The sequence below is a fragment of the Eutrigla gurnardus genome (genome assembly GCF_963514095.1).
Source record: "Eutrigla gurnardus genome assembly, chromosome: 6".
Taxonomy (NCBI): domain Eukaryota; kingdom Metazoa; phylum Chordata; class Actinopteri; order Perciformes; family Triglidae; genus Eutrigla; species Eutrigla gurnardus.
Genome location: NC_139920.1, coordinates 26,821,084 through 26,847,306, shown reverse-complemented (window position 1 = coordinate 26,847,306; position 26,223 = coordinate 26,821,084). Strand labels below are relative to the sequence as shown.

Sequence of the window (26,223 nt, the reverse complement as noted above, 5' to 3'; positions counted from 1 at the left end):
GTTCAGTATGTGTGACGTGCATGTTTGTGTAGCATTCAGACACCCACATAGAAGAATCATCGCCGCATACCGCTGTAACCTGGGCATAGCATACCTCTGACAGCTGGGAAAACACCACCACCCTCTCCATTCATAAAGATGCTTCCAAAGGCACACGCGTTAACATGATTGCTAACTAGATATAAAACAAACATCCAAATTAATAATTTAGTCACATTGCAAAAACAATTGAAATATACAGTACCAAAAATGAAGTCTGGAATACCTAAAAGCTGACTGTAAATTATATCTCTCCTGTGGCCTAGCTCTTCACTCTATGACTAATGTATACTTGTATTTCTTCCAACTTCTGCGATGTCTCTGAAGTCTGGCTGTTCTCTTTCACGCTGGCACAGCACTATAAATAGCCCTCTGAAATCTGTGGCCAGGTTCAGTTGCCGATCCGCCCAGTACAAACAGCTGCTTGGTTAGTGGATGTACAGCTTCATTACTAGGAACTGCTCTTCGGTGGAATGCAGTCATAGTGAAAAGAGCTCTAGAGATAAGGCGATACCACGTAAAGAGACTGTTTGGGAAATGTGATTTCCAGTGCTCTGAGCACCACAAATATAGTTCTACACACACTCATTGTAGTGTGCTGGTGGCAGCAAACTGAGCAGCAGAGATTGGCTGGGATAGCGTGTGTGAAATAACAAATGTGTCTGCCAGACAGTTACTAGGAGCAAGGAGGAAAATACACTTGGGGGATTTGGGCAACAACAAGTTCTTTTGTTTCATCGTCCTTCCACACAACATCATCAGTCTGGGCCTCCGCGCCTCTTTTCATATCCCTAGGTTAAAGCTTTTATCTTGTGTCTCTTTTGGTCTCAAACCTGTGCATATTTATGTCCTGGTGAGTCTGGTCCATTGATGGACCACATATGTGTTAATGCACGCAGTCGTGTTGCATGAGGTTAACATGAACCGTATTGAAATGCAATGCTCTTAACTGGCAACATGGTGATAAATGTTCTTTTTCACTGTAGTGATTAGTCCTGCATCATGGCGGGAGGGCCAAAAGCTGGTAAAGATGGTACTGGGTCCTGTTCCCAAGCTTCCCAGGGAGGAGGACAGACCCCAGACGGCTGACAGATTGAGCAGAACAGGTGGGACACGGAGACCTAAGCTCTACCCCTCTATACACACCGCTGCACCTCTATCCTCTATGACTACGTTAGGCCATTTCATGATACAAACAGCCGACCCAGCTGCTGTCATTTTTCAAATTGTCTTGCTTAGCTTGACATACCATCATTAACCTCCGTGTAAAGAAATAGAAAGAAAGTAGGAAGGACATAAAGAAGGTGATTAGCTCCCTACTAGGGTTTAATGAGCCACTCAATGTGTCTGCTTGACATCTAGAATGGTCTTCTCGGCACTGTTTATGTCCAGTGGCATGTAGGACAAGACTTAATCACTAAAGTGTGAATCTGGTTTTGTTGTTTTACTCATCTACCTTCCCCCGCTCTTCCTTTCAGACACCTCGTGCCCTCATTTGACCCTTTTCTGTTTTCTCAGGTTGCCTTTCACCTCTAAAATTAAACTTGTATCTGCACCGGTCGTTATCACCTGTCGATGGAGTATATCAATGTAATTGGAAGATGTTGTATAATAAATATGTCAAGGTTGCTTGTATGGGACTTGCAGACTGACAACAGCACCTGCCAAATAATATCAATAAGTAAAGAGTGTTTGACTGCTTGTAGTCACGCAGCCATAGCTCTGTCTCACACTCTCATAGTCGCACACTATCTGCATCCATCTCTGTCTTTGCTGCATCTGTACTGGGTACCACTGACCGGAAGGAATATAGATTGATTCGCTCTTCTGGTTGGGTGCACAATTAGACATGGCCTGATTTCCAGAAACTATCCCCCCCTCTCACCCGGCATGTTCTCTGGGGGAAAAAGGCAGAGAGAGGATCACTGTAGCCATGTTTAGAAAAAAAAAACACTGTCTGGATTAGATACTGTAAAAGCTAGACAGGAATTTTCAATTTGGCCCAGATTAGAGTTGCCATGGCAAGCCTACCCCCAAACCTAATTTAGTATGTGTACTCTGTCTGGGTCTAGTGCTTTAAAATCTGCTACAGTCCCTTGGTGGAGCATCCAGTGTGACATACCTGTTTATTACATATATTAATCATAGATAAACAGGAATAAGGTTTAAAGGTTTTACCTACTATAAATTTAAAGAAACCAGGCATCCACTTAAAAGGCTTAGTTTAGCATTGAAACTATTTAGCTGGGGCAACTATGTAAGTGTGTGCTTATGTTGGTACTTAATATCTTTCCTTTCTGCATATGTCCACCAGCTTCTCGTCACCGTTCCAGCTCTGACCCACGCTCACAATCAAACCCACGTCCTCGCCCTAACAGCACAGAAAGGTCCCGTCGTGGCCCTGAATCCAAAAGCCACTCCACAAACGCATCTACCCCTTCATCTGCAGATCGGGTGAAGGCTCCAGTAGGTGTCGGCACGGACCTGTTGTCAGCAGACATCCAAGGAATACTTGATGACCTTCAGCTGGAGTGCAAAGCAGCCGAGAGGGAGGAGAGGGCCCGGCAAAGGTCCCGTGGAGGGAGCACCGGTAGGCGAGGGAGAGGGGGATCAGGGACACGAACAAGGGCTCCAGTCTCTGTTTGGGGAACTACTGTGGCAGCAGATGGCTACTCGAGAGGCTGCCGCAGCGCCAGCCCCGCCACACACCGATCAGAGACCGCGGACACTGGGCAGAAAAGGCGACATTACGACGCAGACACGGTTCGCCAATACATTTCCAGACAACAGGAGGAGAGAAAGCGACGACAAGCAGACGAGAAGAGGGCACTGAGGGAGGAGACGGAGAGGAGAAACCAGAGACTGCAGGCCCTCTACAGGAAGCAAAAGGAAGCGGCTAAAACTGTGGCCCTTCCCAGCGAGGCGCCGGTGGCCCCAGTACAAAAGCGACTACAGGAGACCTATACCAAACTGCTGCTGGAGGAGGCCGAGCTAGGCGGCGAGGCCCCACAGACACAACCTGCTGCTCCTAGTCAAATGGTATGGGCATAAGCATGAAACATGGTTATTTAACTATGGAACCTGTATTGGGCAGCATGAGAAACTAAGTGAAATGATGAAATGAACACGTATGTAAGAAAACAAAAACAACTTTTTGATGTTGTGAACATGTGTTCTGCCACAGAGGCCGATGTTCCAGCCCTCAGGAGAGTCGGACAAGGAAAACAAAAGACTAGAGGCCCCACAGAGCCCCTCAAGCAGCGATAGATCTTTGAATGACCAGCCACCACGTCCGTTATTCAGGTACACACATGCACACGCAAACCTGCTCACCTCCATCACTCTCCAGAATACTTCGATATATTGACACAAATAAACAATTCGGCACAACAACAGTACACACACACTCTGCTAGCTACTGGAAATTATTTTTGGGTGATAAATTCTCAGGAATCATCTGACTGTACCGAACAGAGAAACTGTTTGTTCCCAGATAGTTGGCTTTTAGAGCAAACAGTTACTGCTCCTATTTTAGATGGATCAAAGAACAGGCGATCGTTTCTTTTTTCATATCCCCCCCAATCGTGGTTACTCAAGATCCCCAATAGAGTCTTATGAGGCTAAGTCCTCAGCAATTTGTAAAGGAGCAGAGATTTTATTAAAAATATTGAAATACCGCTTCTAAAAATCCGTCTCTGTACTTGGTGTGGTTATACCACATCATGTTCCATTTAACATTGCTATCTTTTTAATATCACAATCAGAATAATATCCATAACTAGGGCTTTACTGAATATAGCCCTTGGCTGTACTGAATAGTTCCAAGCTTCATCCATACATTGACATTCAAATTATGATAATTAATAATTGAGCTTGCACAAGACAGCCCTATCCATAATGTTAACTACTCGTATTGAGCTCATGGCAAAGTTTGGTTAAGTGCGCAAACGGAGAACTGAGATGCAGGGTTTCAGATCCATGGAAAAGAGACTACAAGCTGGTTTGTAATTAGGATTTTAAATTAATCTTGCTCAGTAATGGGGCTGCTCCAATATAAACATTTCTAAATGTACTGTAGGGGGAAGATTCTTGAGATAATTTTCTATAACCTGTATGAAAAACACAATCTGATCACCAATCCGTACAATACACTTGTAATACACTGTACACATCTGATCGCTGTTTTAAAGTAAGCTGTTTGCTTCTCTTTTTCGCTCTCCTTTTAACCTTTTCATACTTTGTTGCTCTCCCTGTTGCAGGAATGATCTGGATGTGGGAGTGTCCTCTTCCCTTCAGCCCGACCGTCTGAGCCCATCTGTTCGACCTACCACTGCTCCCAGCAGCAGTGCACTAGCCCCTTTCGATGACCATCTCCTCTCTCAGCTTCTCAGGCTCGAGACTGCGGTGGCAGCTAGCGATGCCAAGCACACCCAGCGGCCAGTCACAGCACCTGTCAACAAGTCGCGCTCCAAGATGGCCCGAATAGAAGCACTCAAGGCTACAGCGGCGTCATTGTCCAACCGCATAGAGAGCGAGGCACGGAAGATTGCTGGGGAGGGGATCAACTATGGTACTGAAACTTCAACGGACGTCAATGATATAAGGTTCTCTCAAACTAATCTTGATGATGGATGCTGGGCAAAAACAGCTGCCCCAGAAAATGAGGACGTGGCATTGAGGATCCACCGGATTTGGACTGACACAGATCACAGTTCAAACAATGGCACATCTCTCCCAGGAGCAGGCAATCTACATGCCTTCAGGGAACAGAAAGGAAAGAAAGGCACACACACCAATTTGACCAACAAACAAACTACTACTGCTGATGTAACGGGGCCTATTTTCAACAGTTCTACACATGAAAGTAGGAGGCCAGTCAATGGCTTGTTCAAGGTAGAGAGAATGGATAAAATAGAACAAAGGAAAGGGAGTGGATTGATCGAGGATAAGAATCAGACAGATCTCCATGACTCAAGTGCCGGTTCCCTCAGTGAGGGTTCCCTTCTGAGTGAAGGGACTTTTTCTGAGGATGAGGCAAGCCCTCTTCACCACGGCAACAATCGTCTACCTAGATCGGCAGATCGCCTGGAGGCAGCGAACTACTGTACAGGTCAAAGAAGGGATTACCAGCGGTTGTCAGAGTTCCAGAGGGAGGCAGCAAAGTGCCCGGCCCTCAGCTCGCCCTTTGTACAGCATGACCGCAGCAAAGCAGCCTGGGAGGAGCTGAACAAAGGAAGCCCTCTCAGCGTAATCAACATTTTCGCAAAGGGCTTTCATGGCCATGTTACAGGTAAGTTCCCAAATCGGTGTTTCCATAAATGTGTGTGTTGTCTGATGAGAAATGGTGAGAATGTTCTTGTTACTGCGTAATGTATGTAAGCTACACAGAAAGTTTATCATAGTATAACTGTAGTGTCCATACAAACGGCAAATACAACATACAGATGTTCTAAGGTAATAACATCAATATTTCTTGTTTCTTTGTCCTGTAGAGAGTGAGAGGAACTCTCCTTCTGCCCATTCTTTGCACACTGGAAACGGTCCTGTAGATGCAGCCGTCTATGAAGATGACTTTGTGTCGTCACATAGCAGCGGAGCCGATGGCCAGTTAAAGAGAGGCTCCAATACTCGAAGGTAAGACAAAAAGAGTTGCGCTTTTTAAAGTGACCACTGGATGGCAATCATGTCACACAAACGAAAAGCTCTTGCAGTCCTTTCAGACAGCAGTCCTCCTCTGCCTTATGGGGTTCAGGGATTTCGCTACTCATCCTATTTTTCTTCGTGTCGAGTCACAGGTTGTGAATTTTCGTGATCTTATGTCGTTCTCCCCTCTCTGTCAGCGTGAACAGTCATTTTGAGGAGCTGATGAGGAGGTCTCCTTATGACAAAAGCACAGGAGGCACCAATTCCCACCAGTCATCCTTTCACTCATCTATTCACTCACCGCATCTCTCCTCTTCTTCAACTTCTGGCTCCTCACCTTTCTCGAAGCACTCTGCCAGAAAAAGAGGTGAGAATGAATTTCTTGGACAACACCTACTTTTTTTTTTAATTAAAAGGGAAGTAAAGGAAATGGTCTCTTTGTGGTCACAAGCTGCTTTTTTTTGCAGTTAACAAATTCCTCTGTTGAACAATATATACTTAATTCCTCTGCAGGCACAGCATCGGACCAGAGTGATGCCACTCTGGTAGAAGAGCAGAGGAGTTCCTGCTCACCTCCGTCAGAGGCATTATCCTCCGACTCCAGGAAGAGGGGCTCAGATAAAAGCTCTGCCCGCAGCCAGACCAAGAGTGTCCACTCTAATGAGATAGGGGAAACTTCTGGGCTTTCTCAACAAAGGTAATAGACTTCATGATACGGGATGGTAGTTACTCTTCGTTTAGTCGATTGATGTAAAACTTTCCAACTCCATGGTTTCACGAGAGAGTCTCTGAGAGAGCATCTCTCAGATATCAAATTGCAGAGAGTGGTATCAGAATTTGAATTACCCATACATCCAGTTGTCTCTGGTATTTCCTTCCTTCCTGGTTTCCTGTCACCTTCAGTGGTGGTGCTAATTGCTTACATTGGGATATTTTTATGCTGTCCTGCATAGGTTAGGTTATTGATGTTTCTTATAGCGTGACAGCCTGATTTAATTTCTTTATTTCCTTGAACGTTTGTTTTACTCGATACAAATTAATATTGGAATTTGCCTGTGAAGCCACGCTGTATTTCCAAGCTAAGCTCAAATGTAACCTAAACACTGGGTCGCCTCCTTTGTTGATGTTCTAACCACTCGGAATCCTCCACTTGGAATAAACTGTAGTCACTCAGAGGTTAATTTATCTGGCCATAATTACTAAACTACGCTTAGAGAACCCGAGCTGAAGCTGCCAGTCTAAACAGTGTTGTGGCTTGCTGTTCTGTGGAAGACCTGAGGGTTTAAGCAGCAATTTAGTGCCCAGCAACAGGAGAAGGCGGTAGTTCAACCCTAGACAGAAAACAGTGGTTGTTTTGTTTTGGGGGCCTGCAGGGTGGTTGGTCGGGTCAGCCAGCTTCACCGGAGCTTGGGCCCACTGCCAAAGAAAAGGAGAGAGTGTTTTTTTCTTTTAATCCCAGTGCCCAGTGCTGATATTTGAGCCCTCTAATGGTATTCTAAAACCCAGGTGGCAGATTCCTGCCACTCTGTGGAGCCTGTGTGTCTTACACCATAAAGGCAATGGCAGGATTGTGTCCTTCTTAGCACCACTACAATGAAGGTTGATGCTCAACATTGGTGGTGACTTAGCGTTCATTACTGTGCATATATATCTTTATAAACATGCATCACTTCAGATCTTGATGAGTTCCGATGGCTTTTGCAAGATTGCATTCATAACTGTTTCTCTCATGACAACCAGCTGTTTTGGCATTGAAATCATGGCAATGTTGTTGTTTATGATATATGAATTGATTTTTATATCCTTGGATATAAGTGGTGCCACAGTCTGCTATGCTTAATGGAGAAGTAGAGTGTTTCCTGATGTCTTTAGACGTCGTCCTTGGCCTCTGATCATCTCTGAGCAGCACAATATAGCCATTCATAGTCCAGGCCTCTCACAGCAGGGGTTATGCTGCCTCAGTCACTTCTAGGGTTTGCAGGATGAGGGGCCACTCATCCCTTTTTCCTGTGTATTATTAGAAACCCCTTTTTAGAAACGGTTAAGAAAACAGTACAAAAAATGTGTTGTACTGAATCTATATGTTTTAAAAACATCTTGAAAAGTACATTTACATTTAGGTCATTTAGCAGACGCTTTTGTCCAAAGCGACTTACAATAAGTACATTTGTCAAAAGAAGGAAACAAAGAAACCACAACGTATCATTGCCGATAAAGTAAGAGCTAAAAATAGAACAAGTGTTAGGTCCTCATCTGCGTAAAGTAGATACCCATCAACCTGAATATTCACTGCATCACTTTTTCATCTTTAACTGCTAACCTGAGCTTTTTTTTCTCTCTCTTTCTTTTCATAATTATGTTTATAGTTTGGGTCTTGACTCTAAGAAGTCTTCAGCAGCCAGATCCAAGCGGACTTCTCCGTCTGGCTCTCCGTACTCTGGTTCTCCTCCAGGAGTTGAATCTCCCAGTGAGCCTATGAGAAGTGCGTCTCTCGGGCCAAATCATTCATCCACAGGCACCACAGCTCGCAGCGGTAGAGCAGAGACAAAGACCACGGGTAAATAGAAGTCATATTCATATAATAAATAACCGATTTTATGTGGAACAGAACTTACATAATTTGGATAGTATGCACCATGAGGTTTAAAGAATGTAATTTCATCTTATTTATCTCTCTCTCACCCTATCTGCCCCTCCCTTCTCGCAGGTGATTTACAATATTCACCTGCTGCCTTGCAGCAGCGTATGGCAGCAGAGCTCCAGTACCTGGAGTCCATTGAAGAGTCGGTTCGACAGCTGAACGACATGGAGAGGGTGATGGGTGTGTCCATGGCTCAGCAGGAGAGCGTGTCATTGGCCCAGATGCTCAAGGTGAAGAACGGGTTTGTTACAGAGCCTAAGACTGTGTACATAAGGACTACAAGCAAGCGTTGCTGTTTATTTAGCCATGTCTAAGGCATTAACATATTTGAAGTTGTGTAAACGTTAAAAAATGAATATTCCATTATGCTCGCCTTTCATAATGCCGACGAGTAATGATGTGAAATTTTGTATTGCTTAATATGTTGATGATTCTATGACAGCACATACTAAAATCTGCACTTGACATAAATATTACAAAGTTAAGTTATCCTCAATAATTGTATTTATCAATGATTGAATGACTTAAAATGAATTGTTGCTGCCTTAAATGTACATGATAAATACATTAAGAGGTTTTTTTTTTTGGCCTCCATACATTTAAGTGACTTACTACCTGACTGATGTCTGTATTGATGCACTGTATTGACCTGCTCTGTGAACTTTGACCCTGCAGGCCAGGCAGCAGTGCCACGCGCATGACCTCTACGAGCTGAAGATCAAGGCTGAAAGGGAAGCCCTGGAGACGCAGCTACAGCTGGAGGAAAACAGGCAGAGAGTGGCCAGGGTACAGCAACACTCATGCAGACATTCACACACCGTTTTTCAGTTGGTTTACTCTCATCTACACTATGTGCATTTGTAGATGGTGGCTTTGCATTGCTTCCTCAACTTTGAATTCTATGGTTTCTGCTTGTATGATTTTGATGGTTTTTTGTCCAGGCTCATACGGAACTGCAGGGAAACTTGGCAGCGAATCAAAAAGAGACCTTGGAGGGTCTCCAGGAGGCAACTACAAAGCTGATGAGTTCACAGGCTGAGGCAGCGCGGTACACAGCCGACACTGCCCGTCACATCAAAGAGGTCAGCAATCCCTGCCTGGAAAACAGCCCATGTCTTCATTTCGTAACAAAATCTTGATTGATTTGTTGAGTTTCAGTAAAGAAATAACAATAGATGCAGAGGAGGAAAGTGTCATATCCAGTGTTCTTGTCTCTTAGATGACAGAATTGGCGCGGTCGCAGATAGCAGGAGCTGTGGTTGTACCCCAACATCGTTCTGATTCCTCTATGTTGGAGCAGCGGGAACAACAGCAGAGCTCCTATTCGAAGCAGCAACAGGACAAACATGACTCTGACAGGTGAAATAAAACACCCTTTAGGGAAAGAACTTTCATTTTAAATGTGTGTCTGTTCAAAGATGTTTAAGTATCTTCTGCACGCTCTCTTACAGCTTCCCTAGTGAGGTGTCGAGCAGAAAGACCAGAACAGAGGAGCCGCTGTCTTCACTGAACAGCCTCAGTCACTCTGATTCTCTGTCCTTCAGAAGACCAAACCTCAGGTACCACTCAGGCCTCTCATGTACTATTTTTCTTTTCTGTTTTCCATTCGCTTTGGGGATGAGAACCCTAAAGGCAGCAAGTCTGTCCTTTTTGCCTCTTCTCTCAGTGGAGCAGACTCGAGCAGTCACCATAGCCTATCACACGCCTCGTCAGAGCACAGAGAACGGACGAAGAAAGATGCAGTAGAGGGGAAATGGAGGAAGGGAGGAGCTGAAGAGAGGACTGAGAGGGAAGCAGGCAGCTGCTCTATAGAGGAGGAAGTTCTTACAGCAGCAAATGACTCTGTCTGCAGTGACAGCATCCCCTCTGTACTGGATGAGAAAGGTACTGGTTGGATAGCACATCTCTCAGTTTAAAAGTTAACATGCGCTTTTTCACATGTACACACACACCAGAATGTATCTGTATTCATCAACTGTCAGGGGTTGCTGTTACATAAGTGACATCGCCGATCAAGATAATGTGAAAACGTTTACTCTTTTTTTTTGGCCCTCCAGGAGACAGTACGTCAGTGGCAACAGAGTACTCCCTCAAGTTTGACGAGTCCATGACAGAGGATGAGATAGAAGAACGCTCCTTCCGCTCTCTGCTGCCGTCGGAGGCGCACCGCCGTGGAACTATGGAGAAGAAGACCCGCCACCATGAAGAATCGGAAGATGATGGAGCCAAGCACAACACAACATTGCTTTCACGGGCACACAATATCTTAAAGGTCAGTGGGCAGTGTAGTCATACAAACATTTGTCAATACATCTTTCCTTAGGAGTCAGTGGTTGGCAGTGGAAGGTGGGTATGACTACTAAACTAGGACTTTGACTATGAATTTGTCCCCTAAAATGTAGAACTATATTTTACCTGAAGGTTCCTTGTTAAGCAAGTTGTTTGTGTATCTCTTTTGTTGGTTTTTCTTCTCGCTCATCCATTTCATCTGCTTTATTTTTCTGCAGTCTCAGGATGCAAACATGGCCTTTTCTGGCGGACAGGACAGCTTTTCTCAGTTCACCATGGACATGGTACGTCAGTACATGAAGGACGAGGAGGTGAGACTGCAGCACCAGAGCTCTCTGCTGCATCTTCGCCAGAAAGCTGTCAAAGAGAAGACCAGAACTGAGCTGGCCTGGCTAGAGCACCAGAAAAAGAGGCTGAGGGACAAGGGAGAAGATGACAAAATGCCACCCATAAGGAAGAAGCAGAGGGGCCTTCTGATGAAACTACAGCAGGAACAGGTAAGTGGTGGCGGAAATGCATCAAAGTTGTAAATTACAATTGAGCTTTTTGGGGTATACCTACTTAACTAACCAACGTTCTAGGGGTGTGCGCTGTGTAGTGTTTCATCACCTTTGCCAGTATCACATGTGGGCCACGATGTGGATTTTGCAATACTGTCATATCACACATTGTGGTTTAGTACCCAGACTGGTTTCGGTTTGCACACAGACGTGGAAGCTACAACATCCGTTGAACTACGTCACTCCCACACAGTGTATACCATCTATGGTTACGTAAAGGCTACAGTTCTGTTCTTTGCGCAACCTCTAGCTTTTTATTTTGGCTCCCATGTTAACCGTTGGAGCAGCCTCGGCCCATGTGAGCAGTATGGCTGAAGCTGCTGTGGCCCGTGCGTATATGGTGTCAAGAATCAAGATCATTGTCAAACTCTTTCTTCATGTAGATTGAAGAAATCAAAAGATGACAGCCTTTTACATCTCAAAGATGTCAATTTAATTCCCCTTTTCTCATAATTTTAGTATGAGAAAGGGTATAATGTCACAGCAAACACCCTGCACCCCCCAAATACCGTAATATAAATACAAATTTTAGGTCATATCGCCCACCCATACATCTCTTCCCCACTGTACCCCCTGTTCCCAGGCTGAAATCAAGCGACTTCAGGAGGCCAACAAAGCAGCCAGGAAGGAAAGGCAGCTGTTGCTGAAGCAGCAGGAGGAGATTGAGCGGATGAGAAATTCTACACTCAGACTTAAGGAGCGTCTCAAGTGTGCTGGGGGTGAAACACCACCTGTGAGTTGTGCAGCAATCACCTTCACAGCCTATACAGAGGAACAGCTAGATTTGTATTTACATTTACATTTAGCAGACGCTTTTATCCAAAGCGACAATAAGTAATATTTGTTGGAAGAAAGTCCAACAGTATATGGCTATCAGTACAGTAAGGATTTCACAAGAACAAGTTTCCAGCACGCCCAATTGCTAAGTCAACAGATAAGTGTAACAGTTTAATTTCAGTATTGTTTATTCTCAGAAAAATATTACTTAAATTGTCAAGAAAGTAAGCATATTTATTACTAAAGAACATGCTGCCATGTTCATCTTAAGCTTTTCTTATTGGCTTCACTAATACGTAGTGTCTGCATGTCCATTGATCCATCCATCCCCCAGGAGACTCCTGTGTCGGATGCACCCGTGTCCGAGGCAGCCTCTCTTAACATGAGACATGCTGAAGATCTCCGCAGCCCCTCTCCTTCGCTTTCCATCTCTGGAAGTGAAACTAGCAGCATCATGCAGAAGCTCAAGAAGATGCGCTCTCACATGGATGAAAAGTAAATACTTTGATTTTTTTATATATATTTCCTGGGTTCTCTCTGCCAACTGACAATTTAACAAGTGCCAAATGTCATGCTCCCTCATCAGTGTTTTAGCACTTACCTTCAGGTGTCCTGCTGCCGTTCCCATTGAGATTTGATTCATCTGTGCGCGTAAAAATATTTTCTAAAAACGTAGGAATGCTCAATTTCTTTTTACGTTTTTGTTAGTTTTGGTTTGGCCCTGATCTCATTTTCTTTAAAGCATATTATATGCTTTGATCTGTTACTCTATTTTCTTGCATAACCAATACACAGGTTACATGAAGTAGGGCTTTTATTAAAATGGATACAGCTTGGTTTAGATTTTTTTTATATACAGCCGAGTACCTTTTTTGTAGGAAGAAATGTTCCACTTCTAAACACAAGTTATTTACCTTAACTGGCAACTTGGCCAATGAAAACTCATCAGTGCATGTCATCTTTCTTTTGCTGTCTTCTATGCTGTGGATGTGTGGATTTGAAGCTAAGCACGCTTCATGTTCCCCCCCCTTTAAACTAAACAGGAGTCCACACCCTCTGCTACACTATCCCCCTTAAATTCAGTGTGTGTGAGAAGTAACTCCATGTGTTCGAACCCTCCAGGTTGTTAGCCTTGGCCAATAGCTTTGGTCAGGTGACTGTAGAGCCACTCATGACCGGGTAGCTCCAACAAGTGGGTTGATTGTTCTGGGGTTTAGGATTTATAACTTGGTTATAAATCACAGACCTTCCATGGAAGCACTTTCCCACTACATTTTTAGGTCTGGGTTTGTTTAAATGTCTTATTATTGAAGCGATTTTGATACAATATGATCAAAATCACCACAATTAGGATTAGATCACTGCAAAAATGATTAGGAGGATCTAACAAAAACATACCTTTTAGATTTGTGTGTGTGATCATGCATTTGCTGGCTTGTATGTTTGCCATTTTAATAAATGATCAAGTGTTTCTTCTCTTTTCCCTCTGTCTCTGTTACCACTGTCCTGCTATTGATCAACGCCAATGGAAATGTACACTATATATTCATCCTGAGGTAGCACATAGTGTTCGTTTTATCGTTACCTCACTGTATTTCTTTTAACAGTCAGGGTTGCTGATAACTATCATTTATTCCTCTCTATAAGCAGATTTGGTAGTGATCCTCGTCCCCCATTCTTAATGCTAGCTAAAATGTTCACGGTCTTCTAAAACTTAGTCATTTAAAAGGAGACACATTCAAACAGAAACAGACTGACACCTAGGGTGCAATAATACCACATGTGCTCATATCACTCTTCTCTCCCTTTCTCTCTACTTGTCTTTTCCCTCTACGTCTCCTGTGTTTTTCATGTTCCCTCTTACATCGTGTGTTTGTTTCCATACCCATGTTTGCGTGACTCTTGACTCTGTCTGTTGCGTGCTTGTGTGTTGTAGACACTGTTCTCCTGTCCACTACTTCCTCTCTGTGTTCACGGCCCACCACTGGGCCTCCCTCAGTGTCTGTCTTCCCAACCTCCACCCTAAATTCCAGCTCTTTATCTACAACCAGTTGGTCAGGTACTGTACAGTGCTCTACCTCCTTTCCAACACCTCCACCTAGCCCCTGCTCTGCCTCACCCCACCTCATGGAACATGCTTGTGTTCATCCACTGGCACTGGGACCTCGTAGGGGTGGGATGGTGAATGATGACAGATTGGATGTGTTGGTTTGTTTTCAGGATGGAGTTTGTGGGATGAAGAGTTTGAGTGAAAGCTTGAGAAGTGCCCAAGGAAGGCTGCCCTGTTGATAAAAGCTAACCTTTTTTTACAACTTCACTTTAAATTACAATTTCATGCTAGTTGGATATTAAGCCAATGGGAAAAAATAAACCTAAATTGGTCATGAGTAATGAGAATATTACAGATGAGTGTTGTTTTGTGAAGGTTAAAGGTTATGTTTTTTTAACAGGGTCCTTCCTTTGTTGGATGGGAATCTCAGACTCAAAGCTGGGACTTTCACTTATTTCTGTGGTGTTAAACCTGTGACTCTACCCCTCTTTCTTTGCTTGCCTCTTGGAGTGAATGTTGCGGTGCGTCTTCCTTCAATGTCCTTCATATTGTGACTGCTGGCTGGTCCAGCTCCAGCCCAGTGGTTCATACAGAAGGTTTTGAGATTTTACCACACCATGATATGAAAGAAAGGACTTTTGCTGAGAATTGACTGGAGATAAAGTGGTCTATCTCTTTAATGAGTCCAGTAAATCTTAACTAGCCCTCTTTATTAGGTAACTGTTGCATAGAATTGGATAATAAGTACAGATGGCCATTGGTTGTAATAGAGTTTGGGAAAGCACTAAAAGAACCCCCCCGGTCATGTTCTTTATCTGGGCTGTCATCAGTATACATTAGTTCAAGAAAAAGGGCCACTAAATTAGATTACAGCTAAATAATACAACCCAGTAATGGCACCCATAGCTGTGTGGGACCACATTACACAACTTTACCTGACTGCACTTTATTGTGATAGTTCCATCTGCAGGGATAAGCACTACACGTAAAAAGAGCCTCAGTAGTTGGATTTTATAATTACAAATTCTGTGTGCTGTTGCAAGACAAAAGAACGGCTAAAGAGACACATAGACGTCACTGCCTCTGCATAGATTTCTTCCTATTTTGTGTAACTGCTGCGTATGTTTGAGTGTGTGACTGCACCCAACCAGTGTTCAACCCCCTAGGTTTCAGTCTGATGCATGAATCTGACATCTTCACCGTTATTTTTTCTGCTCTCCTTTTTCTCCCGAGTGACATGTCATGACTTAATGCTCGTTAACTCGATGGGTGCTTGTAAACTTCTTTATTTGGATGATTTCAGGGAAAACTATAAGTAAGGCATGTATTGGGTATAAATGTGTGGGTTTGCTTCTCTGAGGTTTGAGGTGAGTTTGCAGTGATAACTGGACGTCTAGGTGATTTGGGTCTGCTTGCTTTTGCAATGTCATGTTTAATATTTTCTTATGCTAAATATATTAAAACTTCTATTTTCTCCCTCTTCACTGCCACCTTATCTTATCCCTCACCACCTGCCTTCTTCCTGTCTCCTCCCTCATTTTTTCCCCCATTTCCTCTCTGTATCTCCCCATTCTTTTTTTTCGCTTCATTCTTACCACGCGTTCCCCAGGTTCCTAACGAAGCGGGAGCAACAGCTGATGCAAAGGCGTCACCATGCAGAGGAGCTGCTGCAGTGGAAACAGCGTCTGGACCAGGAGGAGGCAGAGGTCCGTAGGATGGAAAAGGAGGCCATGGCTGTATGGGAGAAGCAAACGACTCAGGACATGACGCAGAGCCAGAAAAAGGAGATCTCCAACAGTAGCCCCAGATCCAGTCACCATCGAAGCTCAGAGCTCAGATCTGACAGCGAGAAAGGTGACTCAGCTGGATCCTAGCTAGGTTTAAAGTCTAAATGAATCTCAACAAATCAAAATGATTTAAATGTTCATCTGTTTGACATGTTTTCAGAGTATGTGAGTGAGGCAGACATTTCCTCAGCCACACCTGAGTCCAGTATACACACGGAGGGACCGGGGTCCCAGCAATCAGTAAGCCCGTCTTCAGTACAACCTGCATTGATCCCTGACACACCTTTGGGCTCCGTGCAGAGCAGCGCTGCGATTTACACACAGGACTTCTCTTCAGCTTCCCAGTCACCTAGCAGACAAGTACGCCTAAGTGTGGGTTTCTTTCCTTGTTGTATTTCAGTGTTTTGTCCCAAATATTTGATGGTAGCAGAGTTAATTTTGATTGTGAATATAGCTACTCTAAAACTGACCTCGCTTGCTATTGTCAACCTAATCCCAAAGATGCTGTTTAGGTTATTTGTAGTCTTACATTGAAGTATTGAAATAACACAATGCTTTATGTTGTGTGAGGGACAAGCAAGGGCGTAACTACACATCTGTTAGTTTATCGTGCATATTAAATATTAATCCAGGCATGCGTCTTTTAGTCCATCTGACTGTGTCCTTATATCCTGAAGTAATAGTTCTCTTCTGCACCTCCTCCTCCTGTTTAGTCTCTCCAGTCTGCACTCAAAGGCAGCTACAGCCCCGCTGCCTCTCCCTCAGATGGCAGCAGCAAAACCAAGATGCTGCTTCACTCAGCATCCCGGACCACCAGCCAGGCCCGGAATCAGCCAAGTGAATCCCCCATGCCCACGCAAACCGGTGAGTTACCCAATAACTCAACGCGCGTACACTGAATGTGTATATGATTGTGGTAGTTACTGGTAGTTCTCAGAAGATAGGAGGGGGGAAAAGACGAGAGAGTGGGAATATTGCAGCTATATAGCTGGCGCTGTGTAGTCAGGCATAATGTGATGCTGCCAGGAATACATTATGCAAGCACTTCCCTGATAGCTAACCTGCTTAGCTGTGTGATAGGATGAGAGAACACTCTGCATTTCTGACTTAGTTTCCGCACAAGCAAAGACCGTCCTGCTGGTCCGGTATCGTCAACGAATGTGTTTTATTCATTTTCAGGCCACTGTTTAAACCTTTTAATCTTTGTAATACCGTTTGTTCATTGTGTACAAGCCAAAGCAACATGCACACAAATGACTTACACATTCTTGGTAAAGAAAATGTACACTAATCTCTGAAGAATTGGGTTTGAGTTCAGTGGGCACAAAGTTGGATTATTACCTTCCGCTAATCAGAGATCTGGCACTGGTTTCACATTCTAACTGTGATTTATCATCAAAATTTGCCTTCAGAACCCATTTCGGACCAGAGTGACATAGAGAGCCGTATCAGGGCCCTGAAGGAAGAACTCAGAAAGCGAAAGTTTATGGCCTACCAGCTGAAGAAAGAGCAGAAGAAGAGGAACAAGGAGCGCCTAAAGGCACAGGAGGCCAGCCTACTGAAGCAGCTGGAGGTAAGTGTTGGGGTTTGAGTGTTTTAACATCCAAACAAACTTGAATGATTATGGTAATGTATGTGTATTAGGGGTGTAACGGTATACAAAATTCACGGTTCGGTTCGTTCAGTGGCTTTTGAGTCCCTGTTTGGTACGTTTTTGATGCGATAGTGAAAACAAATAAAATGCACAAAATACTTTTTTTTTTTTTTTTTGCACTGATTTTGAAAATTATAAACATTCAACATTTGCTTAATTGCCATAATTCTTATTATAACAGTTAAGAAAAATGAATAATAAAACTAAAGCACAGAAATATCTGTAATGTAAATGTAACCCAGTTTAATTGGGGATCAAAAAAGTATTTCTGATTCTGTAATCCTTCACTATAAGTCTCCTACATGTTGATAATTCCTGAACTGGTCTGTATTTCATGCTTGTCACTACGGCACTTTGACCGCTTTAATTCTGTAGTTTCTACGAACTAGCGTGGTTGAATATATGTATCAATTAACACTCTATAGCATTAGTTATCATTGCCTATTTATCTTGAACGCTGTGGGGAGAAAGACTTTCCATAGATACAGAAACATACTTCAGTTTAACAACGCCTGCACCGTTTGACACAATTGTGGTGCATTTAGCTTGATTAACCCGGTTAACCGGGATAAATCAACAAGCATGCTCCAACAACTGGTGCAGTGCTACAACTCTCCCGCTGCAGAATTTCTGTTCTGCATGTGCAAGTAGTAAACACAAACAGGACATAATGAAAGGATGTTGCATACCTGTAACGGAAATGTCCCGTAATAAACTGTTATTCTTCCATTTTCCCGTTCAGAGCTATAACAACTTCATCGAGAAAACTAAGGCAGAACTGAACAAGAAGACAGACTCCACGCCTGATACGAAGTCCCAGATCAAAGATTCCACTTCCATCGCAGAGCAGTCCATTATTAAACCACTTTCTCACAGGTACCAAAACTGACTGCTAACATGACAACATATCTTAAATACTGTAATATGAGTTGGAAAAAAATGGTGTTCAATTAAAAACTTCATCTTTTTTTTTTCCTCAGGTCTGAAACTAATAACATTTCTGACTCTGAAAGGACACACATTGATGCATCATTGGATCACAGTGAGTGACATGCTTAAACTCATATATACATTGTTTTTTTAATAGATGTTCCAATAATATTGCAACCTTTTCCTTTTATGATAGATTCCCTTTCTCAAGCTGATCTCAGTAGATCAACCTCAGTGCCTGAAGACTTGTCTGATGAAGACCCACCGACAGTCACTCCGACTCCAGTATATGGCAGCCCAGAGGGTCCGCCCTCAGTCGTGAGGAGTCACCTGTCCTCAGAGGCTCTTCTAAGACCTTCCTCGAAGGAACCACAGGCACAAATGATTGAGTCTGTGGATGAGAACATTGTGTCTTACCAAAGATATGACATTCAGGATGAAGACATGGAAGTACGCTCCACGTTTGAGGATCAACATTCTGAACATCTCCTCAAACAAAAGAAGCAAGATGGACGTGACTCAGCGAAACAAGTTTCCTCCTCCATAAGTGAAGAGCATCGATATTCTCCATCTGTTAGCCTAGAACAAGATAAACAAATAAAGACAAGGGAAACATCTGAAGCTGAAGAAGCTGCAAAATCAAATATTATCTCAACCAGAAATTTGGCTGCAATGGACCTCAAAACGTCACCTCATCCAAGCTACAGCTCAAATGACTCTGTTGCCTTTTCCTCAAAGACGGACGCTTCCGTAAAGGATGTCAAGGCCTCTCTTCCCATAGCAGATGTTTATCATGATGACTTTGAGTCTTCACAGGATTCTCACCCCAGGGAAGAGCATCATAGCTCCAAGTCTGCCTCTCAAATCTCAGTTTCCCCTTCAGAGATCCAAGTTTCGAGAAAGGACTCCCCTAGCAGAGGCACACGGTATCCCAGCCAGGATGACGAGGTAGAGGAGGAAATAGCGGAAGAGCTGAGTCATCATTCGGGGACTAGTGGAGCTAGCCACCAATCAGGGAGGCTGTTGGATCTTCACAACCACACGGAAGAGTCTAAACATGACAGCAAGGATATTGTTAATTCCAGCCACTCGCCTCCCATCTCTCCTTTCCAGACGTCTCTGTCTCCCGTCATAGATGAAATGCCAAGTTTTACCATCGGAGATCGGGTTCTTGTTGGTGGCGTTCAGCCTGGCACCCTCAGATTCAAAGGTCCAACCCGCTTCGCTCATGGCTTCTGGGCTGGTGTGGAGTTGGATAAGTCTGAGGGCAGCAACAACGGCACCTATGATGAGGTGGTGTACTTTGAATGTGATGAGAGCCACGGTATCTTTGCTCCTCCGGACAAGATCACACACCTGCCAGACAAATATGAAGTCTACACGGACACCACGGAGGATGAGGACTCGTTCTTAGATGGTCTGTCAGATAAAGGTGGTGATAAACGTAAAAAAGATGAGCACGAATCCCCAAAACAAGGACATCTGGAGAGTGAAAATCAACAAAAGTCTAATAAGGTCGATAGATCTGGACATAAAAATGTAACGGATGAGTCTATTCACAAAACTGGGTCCCACCTCAACTCACAGCATTACAAAGAATCAAATCATTCCATTTCTAATGGCAACACTAGGGATGTAATGTTGGAATTTGAAGATGCACCAACCACCCTCCTCATCTCCGACATGGACAAGATTGACCTGCAGAAGCAGAGTCAAAATGAGATTACGACCCTTATTGAGAGAGAGGTAGACTCACAACACCAGTTTAGTCCTGTGGATGCTTCCACAGATATCGGGGATGATAAGGGAGAAAAGAAGGGCACAGCCTTGGTGGACACGTTTGCAGACCAGCTCCTCGGCAACTTTTTGAAAGACACTCTGACGCAATTTGCTGGAATTAGAAAGGCTAAAGAGCAGAAGATAGAAGCTGATAATCAGATGAATGGGGACCTGTTTGGTGATAATGTTGAAGAAGAAGAAGAGTGGTGCTCTTCGGTGCAACAAAAAGATGGATTACCCTTCTTCCTGTCTGCTGAGAAAGAGGAGCTGTCTTCTCCAGAGCTGTGTAACCAACCGGTGAGTATATTCTGATTCTTTGGGAACCTGTTTGTAAAACAAAAAAACAAAAATGTCATAGTGCTGGTCATCTGGACTGTGGAATCTTCACTGTGTGGATCAATTTACTGACAAACAGTACTTATCAATTTGACCCTAGACGACCCTTGTTCTCGGTATGTGCTCGGCCAAAGTCCAACTTTATGTTGACAGACTTGATTGAATTTGGTGCTCTTTGCTGAAATGTTTTGTGTCTGAAACATCAGTAAGAAATAATGATCTTTAAGACTAAATCAAATGATTTTTATATTTCTAAAATCATAAGTGATGATGAAATTAACTTTTTCTTGTATTTCTGTCACAACAGGAGAGTCCAGTGTTGGGAGCCAGCGGTCAGGAGGAGCTTGCCAAGCGATTGGCAGAGCTGGAACTCAGCCGTGAACTAGATGAGCTGGGTGACGATCAGGACTGGTTTGATGAGGACTTTGGCCTCAGCTCCCGTAGAGAACAGCAGAGAATGAAACAGAGAGAGGAAGAGGAGGCGAGGTCTGACTCATCAGCTGGAGCATCCCTGGGGGGTCTGGTCTCATCATCGGGCGGGGAACAGCAGGTTAAGACTCCACCTAGGCCCGAGCTGCCGCTCCCTCTGCCCCCCAAACTACCTGAGCAGCCTGCCATGGTGGTGCCCCACTCCGCCACAGAGGTGAAGAAGATGGTCCATGCTGCCACTCAGGAGATCTGGGAGAGCTGTGGCCTAGGGAAGGAGGGAGCACTGGCCATTTCACAACTACCAAACCCCAAACCGTCACAAGAGTATCTGGGTAAAGAGGCCAGCAGCCATGACCAGGAGGCCCTCTGTGTCCGCAGCTACAGAAAGGTGAAAAGGAGAACTTGCAAAACATCAACAAAGTGTAACAGACACAACCATGCAGACAGTCTACTGGGGGGAAAAAGGAATATAGTGTATTCTGCCACAATTGTTTTTCATCCCCCTGCCACTTATGCTGGTGAAAATGAGCACTTCACTGTCGTGCTTCCGCAGCATTAAGCCAGCGGGCAGCTGGACTTGCAGTGTAGTCTTGAACACAGCACTTACTCCTGAGTGAGTTCACTGGGGATGGATGCTAGATGAGTTTCCATTATTCAGCAGATTCCTCTCTGATTAGCGTGCTGATGGTTTCAAGTCTACACAGCTATTTCAGTTGCATTCGTCTTACAGCTGCGAGATAGCCCTCCGCCGCTGACAGACTTCGGACTCTCGCTCCAAATATCTGCCCGAGTCGGTCAGACGCTTGCAAATACTAGAGCTGTTGAACAGTTACTATTCCTTGAGATGCTATCCCCCTCACCTAACATTACGATTGCTCAACCTGAGAAAGTATTGCAGCCACATTGAAGCACTCGTGTCTCATTACTCTCTGTCACTTCCCAGGCTGTGTATGACCTGACGTGGGAGATGCTTCAGGAGATCTATGCTGAAGATCCCAATGCCGATCAGCCTCAGTGGGTCAAAGCACGTCGAATGAAGTCCTCCTTCTTCCACAGAGTGAAGGCACCAGGAGACCTTCCCAAAATCCAGGTACAGATGGAGACCGTTTATTAATGTGTCTGAAAAGTACCCACCTTAGGCTACTTGTTTTTAAGATTAAAATTGAATATGGGTAGCTATTTTAATGAGATTATACTGTTTAAACCCTTTAAAGTGGTCGACAGTTTAAACAAACTTCCCAAGTTGACACACTTGATGACATGATTTGTTTATTACATTGTGCCTCAGGAATTCATCTCAGCAGAAGTACTGAAACTGTACGGCCTGACGAAAGATCACAGCCAGAAGACCGACTGGCAGAAGATGCTTAAGTTTGGCAAAAAGAAGCGAGACAGAGTCGATCACATTCTGGTAGGTCTGAAAATGAAATGTGGGTTTTTTTTGTACATGATATCAGTGATTACAACACTTAATATGCAGCAGACACAGTGTGTTGTGCATTATTTTATACCGTTTCTCTGAGACAATGTTAAAGGATTATAGATTATATTTACCCATCTGAAAGCCGACATTGAAACTTTCAGTCGGTTTCCACTTCAGTCCCTGCAATATGAACAACTGATGCTAGGTACTATGCTGTAGTGGTTTACCCTGTTTGTCTCTCAGGTTCAGGAACTCCACGAGGAAGAAGCCCAGTGGGTCAACTATGACGAGGACGAGCTGTCTGTCAAGATGCAGCTGGCGGACAGCATCTTTGAAGCTCTGCTGAAGGACACTGCTAATGTGTTGACCCTAATCTATGACAAGAGGGCCAAAAGAGAAAACACCCTCTCCTGACAGCTTTCCTGCTTAAACTGCAACCTCTAGTTCAATCCCAGACTGCCCCTTCCCAGTGAACTCCAGCCCACCACCTCTTCCACCAGCTGATGTGCCAACAGCAACCCTCAGATGCCTTCAGTCCCAGCATTACCTCTCGGCTAAACAACTCCTACTTATTTATGGGACATTAATTTGCTGAATTTTGCTTCAGCTAACTGTAGTTGTTATATAATTTGTTCTACACACAAAACACCTCTTGAACAATCCAGCCTTCTTAAACCTTAACACCACCTAATCTCAGTTCTCACCTCCAGGACTGGTCCTTTTTTTTTTGTTAACGCCAGTCGGAGAATGAGTAGACCGAATTGGACCGCGCCATTTGTTCGCACTTAAAGTCCATTAATGCTGCTAAATTGATCGTTCCATAGGGGACTGTAATAAAGTCCACCTGGAACAAAAATAGGTTGTTTTACTTTATATTGAATCTTGAAGTAAATATATATATATATATGGATTCAAAATGTGTAATAGAGTAGCAGAAAAGAATGGACAGTGTAGTCCATAAGTGATTTGATAGTGACACATAATTGTTTTGGCTTTATAATCCAGTTCATTCAAATTAAATAATGACTATGAGGTTAAACCTTTTAGCTGTAATTGGAGGGTTTTAACATCCGAGTTAGGTGATCAGTGATCCGTCCCTTATTTTAGGGGTTTGAAAGCATACCTTAAATTAAAACAAATTGCAGCCGTCGTCACTTCTTGCTTGCAACCCAGCCGGAACGTTTAGCCTGAAATCTGGTCGTCAGGGGTGACGGACTCGGCCAGACACTGTTTGAACCTTAAAACTCCTCGTTTGCTTCAGCTCTATGTTTTGCGCTATTGTCCTGCTGCATTTGCTTTAAATTGGGGAGCTACGTATAACATAAGAACTAAGTCAGCACTTTAACTTTATAATCATTATGGTATTTAAAGTCCAATGTGCTGGAGGAGAGCTTGGATGATATGAATGTGTCACAGATCAAATATTGTCAGACGGCGCTGTATTGGAGGGTCACTGCGGTCAGATATTGTATGAAACATTTTTGCCTCCAGAATTATATTATTTATTGAGTGAAAATGTTTGATTGGCGGAGTAAAAAAAAAAAAAACATTTTAAATTGTAAATGATCTTGTCAACATATAGAGAACAGATTTTAACATCTAATGAAATTGTAAAAAAGCACAAAAAGAAATGTGAACATGGCAATATATTATATAGGAGGTTTGGAAAAATGCTATTTAAACGAGAAAACAGTTTTAATATTTGAACATTGTAGTGATAATGACTCATTAATAGTATTCTGTATAACTTATTGTGGCCACAACTGTCCAGTTGGTCGACAAAATCGCTGTGTCCCACTTCCGTACTACACTATTTATATTAACAGTTTGAAAACGTCTCATACAGCCAGAAAAGAAGTTGATTTCCCAATAATCATACTCATAATTAGGGGACAAACGTGTCTAATCACGCCATCTTCAAAAATCAAGTAATTGTATGTGCTGGGATTTCATTTGGTCTTTTTTTTTTTTCCACACTACAACCATAACACAGTGAATTCGTAGTATGCAAGTGGGACACAGTAGACTAACAGGAGGCCTGAGTTGTTATGTTTTAGTCATCATAGTACTGAACTGAAATGCTAGATTTGAGCCGTACTTATCCTACAGTCCATTTCCTTTCTCTGACCTGAGAAAACACCTGTACATTGCCAGCCGAATATATTTCATCGGCTCATGTAGCAACATGGTTATGCGCTCTGAAAGATGCGTCTTCACAGCAGTCAGCGAGTTCAAACCAGGCGTCAGAATGTAGCCCGGCGATGTAGTCAGACATCTGGTAGTCTTTCTCATCATTCAGTTGAAGTGCCTCTTTAGTTGAGTTGTAGATTTATAACAAACCGTGTCGACGTCTCAACGCCCTTTTGGACCTATTTTCTTTGAATGTCTCTTTCGACTGCTGTGTACTACCATTTTGTAAACTCTCCTAAAATGACTGCTCTTTCTTCTAACTGGTTTGCCAATACTTCCGTTTCTGCCTTATCAATCTTCCTGTATTGAAGCATAGTTGAGAAAGTTTTTTTTTTCTTTTTTTTTCACTTCTTGTTTTTCTGCGCCTCATGATTGTCATGCTGACTCACAAAATGTTACCTGCTTCTTGTCCACGTCACCGCTTTATTTGTGCACACAGACACACCTGAGTCATTTGATTGATTTAACTGTATCAGAAATAATATTGTTGACGGTGCAAACGGGCACCAAGTGTGAGTCATTGTGTGTGTGTGTGAGTCTGAGCACGTAGGACTGTGTCAAAGGGCTTGTTTTGGTCCTTGTTTTGGTCCTCGCTGTCAGTGCTGCTGCAATTGTGGCATGTGTGATAGAGCTTCTAAATCTTAAGATAAGTTCTACCCTGACTGTTTGAAGCTGAAGTGACCTTAAACTGAGCTTTTTTTTCTACCGTCAATGTTTTAAGAGTTGCTTAAGTTTATGTTCAAACTGTAAATTATACAATGTAAAAAAAAAAAGACCAAAAACATTGACATCGATTTCTCCATGCTGTATGACTTGTATGTCTGGTCTGTAGGCATATGTAACTGTAATGGTGACATAATAAGTACTCTTGAAACACCTTCGGCAAGGCTTTATTACAAACCCTCTAGGATTGTCCTCGAACTGATTGTATGTAGGAGGAAGTTACGTTCCCCTCTGTAACTATGCAGTACTTGGTCTTATGCATTGCAATATATGTGTGGACCAAATGGCTTAGACTTGTGCGGTAGTCTGTAGATTAACTTAATCATCACAACGCTTACAGCTCTTTGTAGGGTGGCGCTGCTTTTATCTGCTGGTCTGAGGCCAGTTTGATCTCAATAACCAAATTTAAAAGTAGGCACAAAAGATTTGATTATCAAATTAACCCAGTCGGACTAGGTTTCCCCCTTCCATCTTTTGAAATGTTAATGAATATTTATAATAATGTGCTGTGAGTGTGCGTTAAGTGCACTTGAAGATTTGTACAATTGTTTTATGGGTGTAAATATACTTGTCTATCCTATCTGACCCACTGTTACTGTAACCTGGACGATTGTTGTAAGATAAACACTGTTAACTTTGCAAATATGTGCAAAATATATATTTGTAAACTAAATGATCTTTGAAATTGTAAATAAAGCTTCCATTTGTTTCGAAAAGAATGCTGGCTTGAAATGTGTTCTGGTTTGGTTTCGAGTTTTCGCCAAAGCAATTAAGACTTTAATTATTTAAAAATATGCTGTTACTACTATAAAATTATAGAAAATATTTACATAAGATGTCTTTTAAAAGTTAAAAAAATACCTTTTATGGAATTTTGTCTTAAAAATGTTGTTACAGATTATTTTTATTGTAATTCTGGCCCTGCTTGACTGATGTAAAAAACATAACCTGCTTTCATTCCCACAATGTTCAC

The 26,223-nt window shown here is 43.2% G+C and overlaps 1 protein-coding gene across 3 annotated transcripts in view; it reads left to right on the top strand.

Moving 5' to 3' along the window:
• The window catches only part of cep350 (centrosomal protein 350), a 31,969-nt gene extending 6,000 nt beyond the window's left edge, over positions 1-25,969 (top strand). The window contains exons 9-38 of one of the 3 annotated variants that reach the window (XM_084011903.1): positions 1,026-1,145; positions 2,354-3,078; positions 3,224-3,342; positions 4,299-5,329; positions 5,532-5,673; positions 5,880-6,049; positions 6,196-6,379; positions 8,049-8,239; positions 8,390-8,553; positions 8,999-9,109; positions 9,265-9,405; positions 9,543-9,682; positions 9,775-9,882; positions 9,990-10,207; positions 10,381-10,595; positions 10,831-11,109; positions 11,756-11,905; positions 12,284-12,444; positions 13,886-14,008; positions 15,609-15,853; positions 15,947-16,146; positions 16,500-16,650; positions 17,199-17,359; positions 18,183-18,316; positions 18,421-18,482; positions 18,567-20,446; positions 20,793-21,302; positions 21,858-22,004; positions 22,203-22,325; positions 22,581-25,969. In XM_084011903.1, the coding sequence (XP_083868029.1) occupies positions 1,026-1,145; positions 2,354-3,078; positions 3,224-3,342; positions 4,299-5,329; positions 5,532-5,673; positions 5,880-6,049; positions 6,196-6,379; positions 8,049-8,239; positions 8,390-8,553; positions 8,999-9,109; positions 9,265-9,405; positions 9,543-9,682; positions 9,775-9,882; positions 9,990-10,207; positions 10,381-10,595; positions 10,831-11,109; positions 11,756-11,905; positions 12,284-12,444; positions 13,886-14,008; positions 15,609-15,853; positions 15,947-16,146; positions 16,500-16,650; positions 17,199-17,359; positions 18,183-18,316; positions 18,421-18,482; positions 18,567-20,446; positions 20,793-21,302; positions 21,858-22,004; positions 22,203-22,325; positions 22,581-22,751 (8,276 nt within the window). In that variant the 3' untranslated portion in view covers positions 22,752-25,969. Of the gene's footprint in view, positions 1-1,025; positions 1,146-2,353; positions 3,079-3,223; positions 3,343-4,298; positions 5,330-5,531; positions 5,674-5,879; positions 6,050-6,195; positions 6,380-8,048; positions 8,240-8,389; positions 8,554-8,998; positions 9,110-9,264; positions 9,406-9,542; positions 9,683-9,774; positions 9,883-9,989; positions 10,208-10,380; positions 10,596-10,830; positions 11,110-11,755; positions 11,906-12,283; positions 12,445-13,885; positions 14,009-15,608; positions 15,854-15,946; positions 16,159-16,499; positions 16,651-17,198; positions 17,360-18,182; positions 18,317-18,420; positions 18,483-18,566; positions 20,447-20,792; positions 21,303-21,857; positions 22,005-22,202; positions 22,326-22,580 lie in introns of all 3 variants that reach the window. The other 2 variants (XM_084011902.1, XM_084011904.1) reach the window with 2 other exon arrangements.
• Positions 25,970-26,223: the final 254 nt, after the last annotated feature.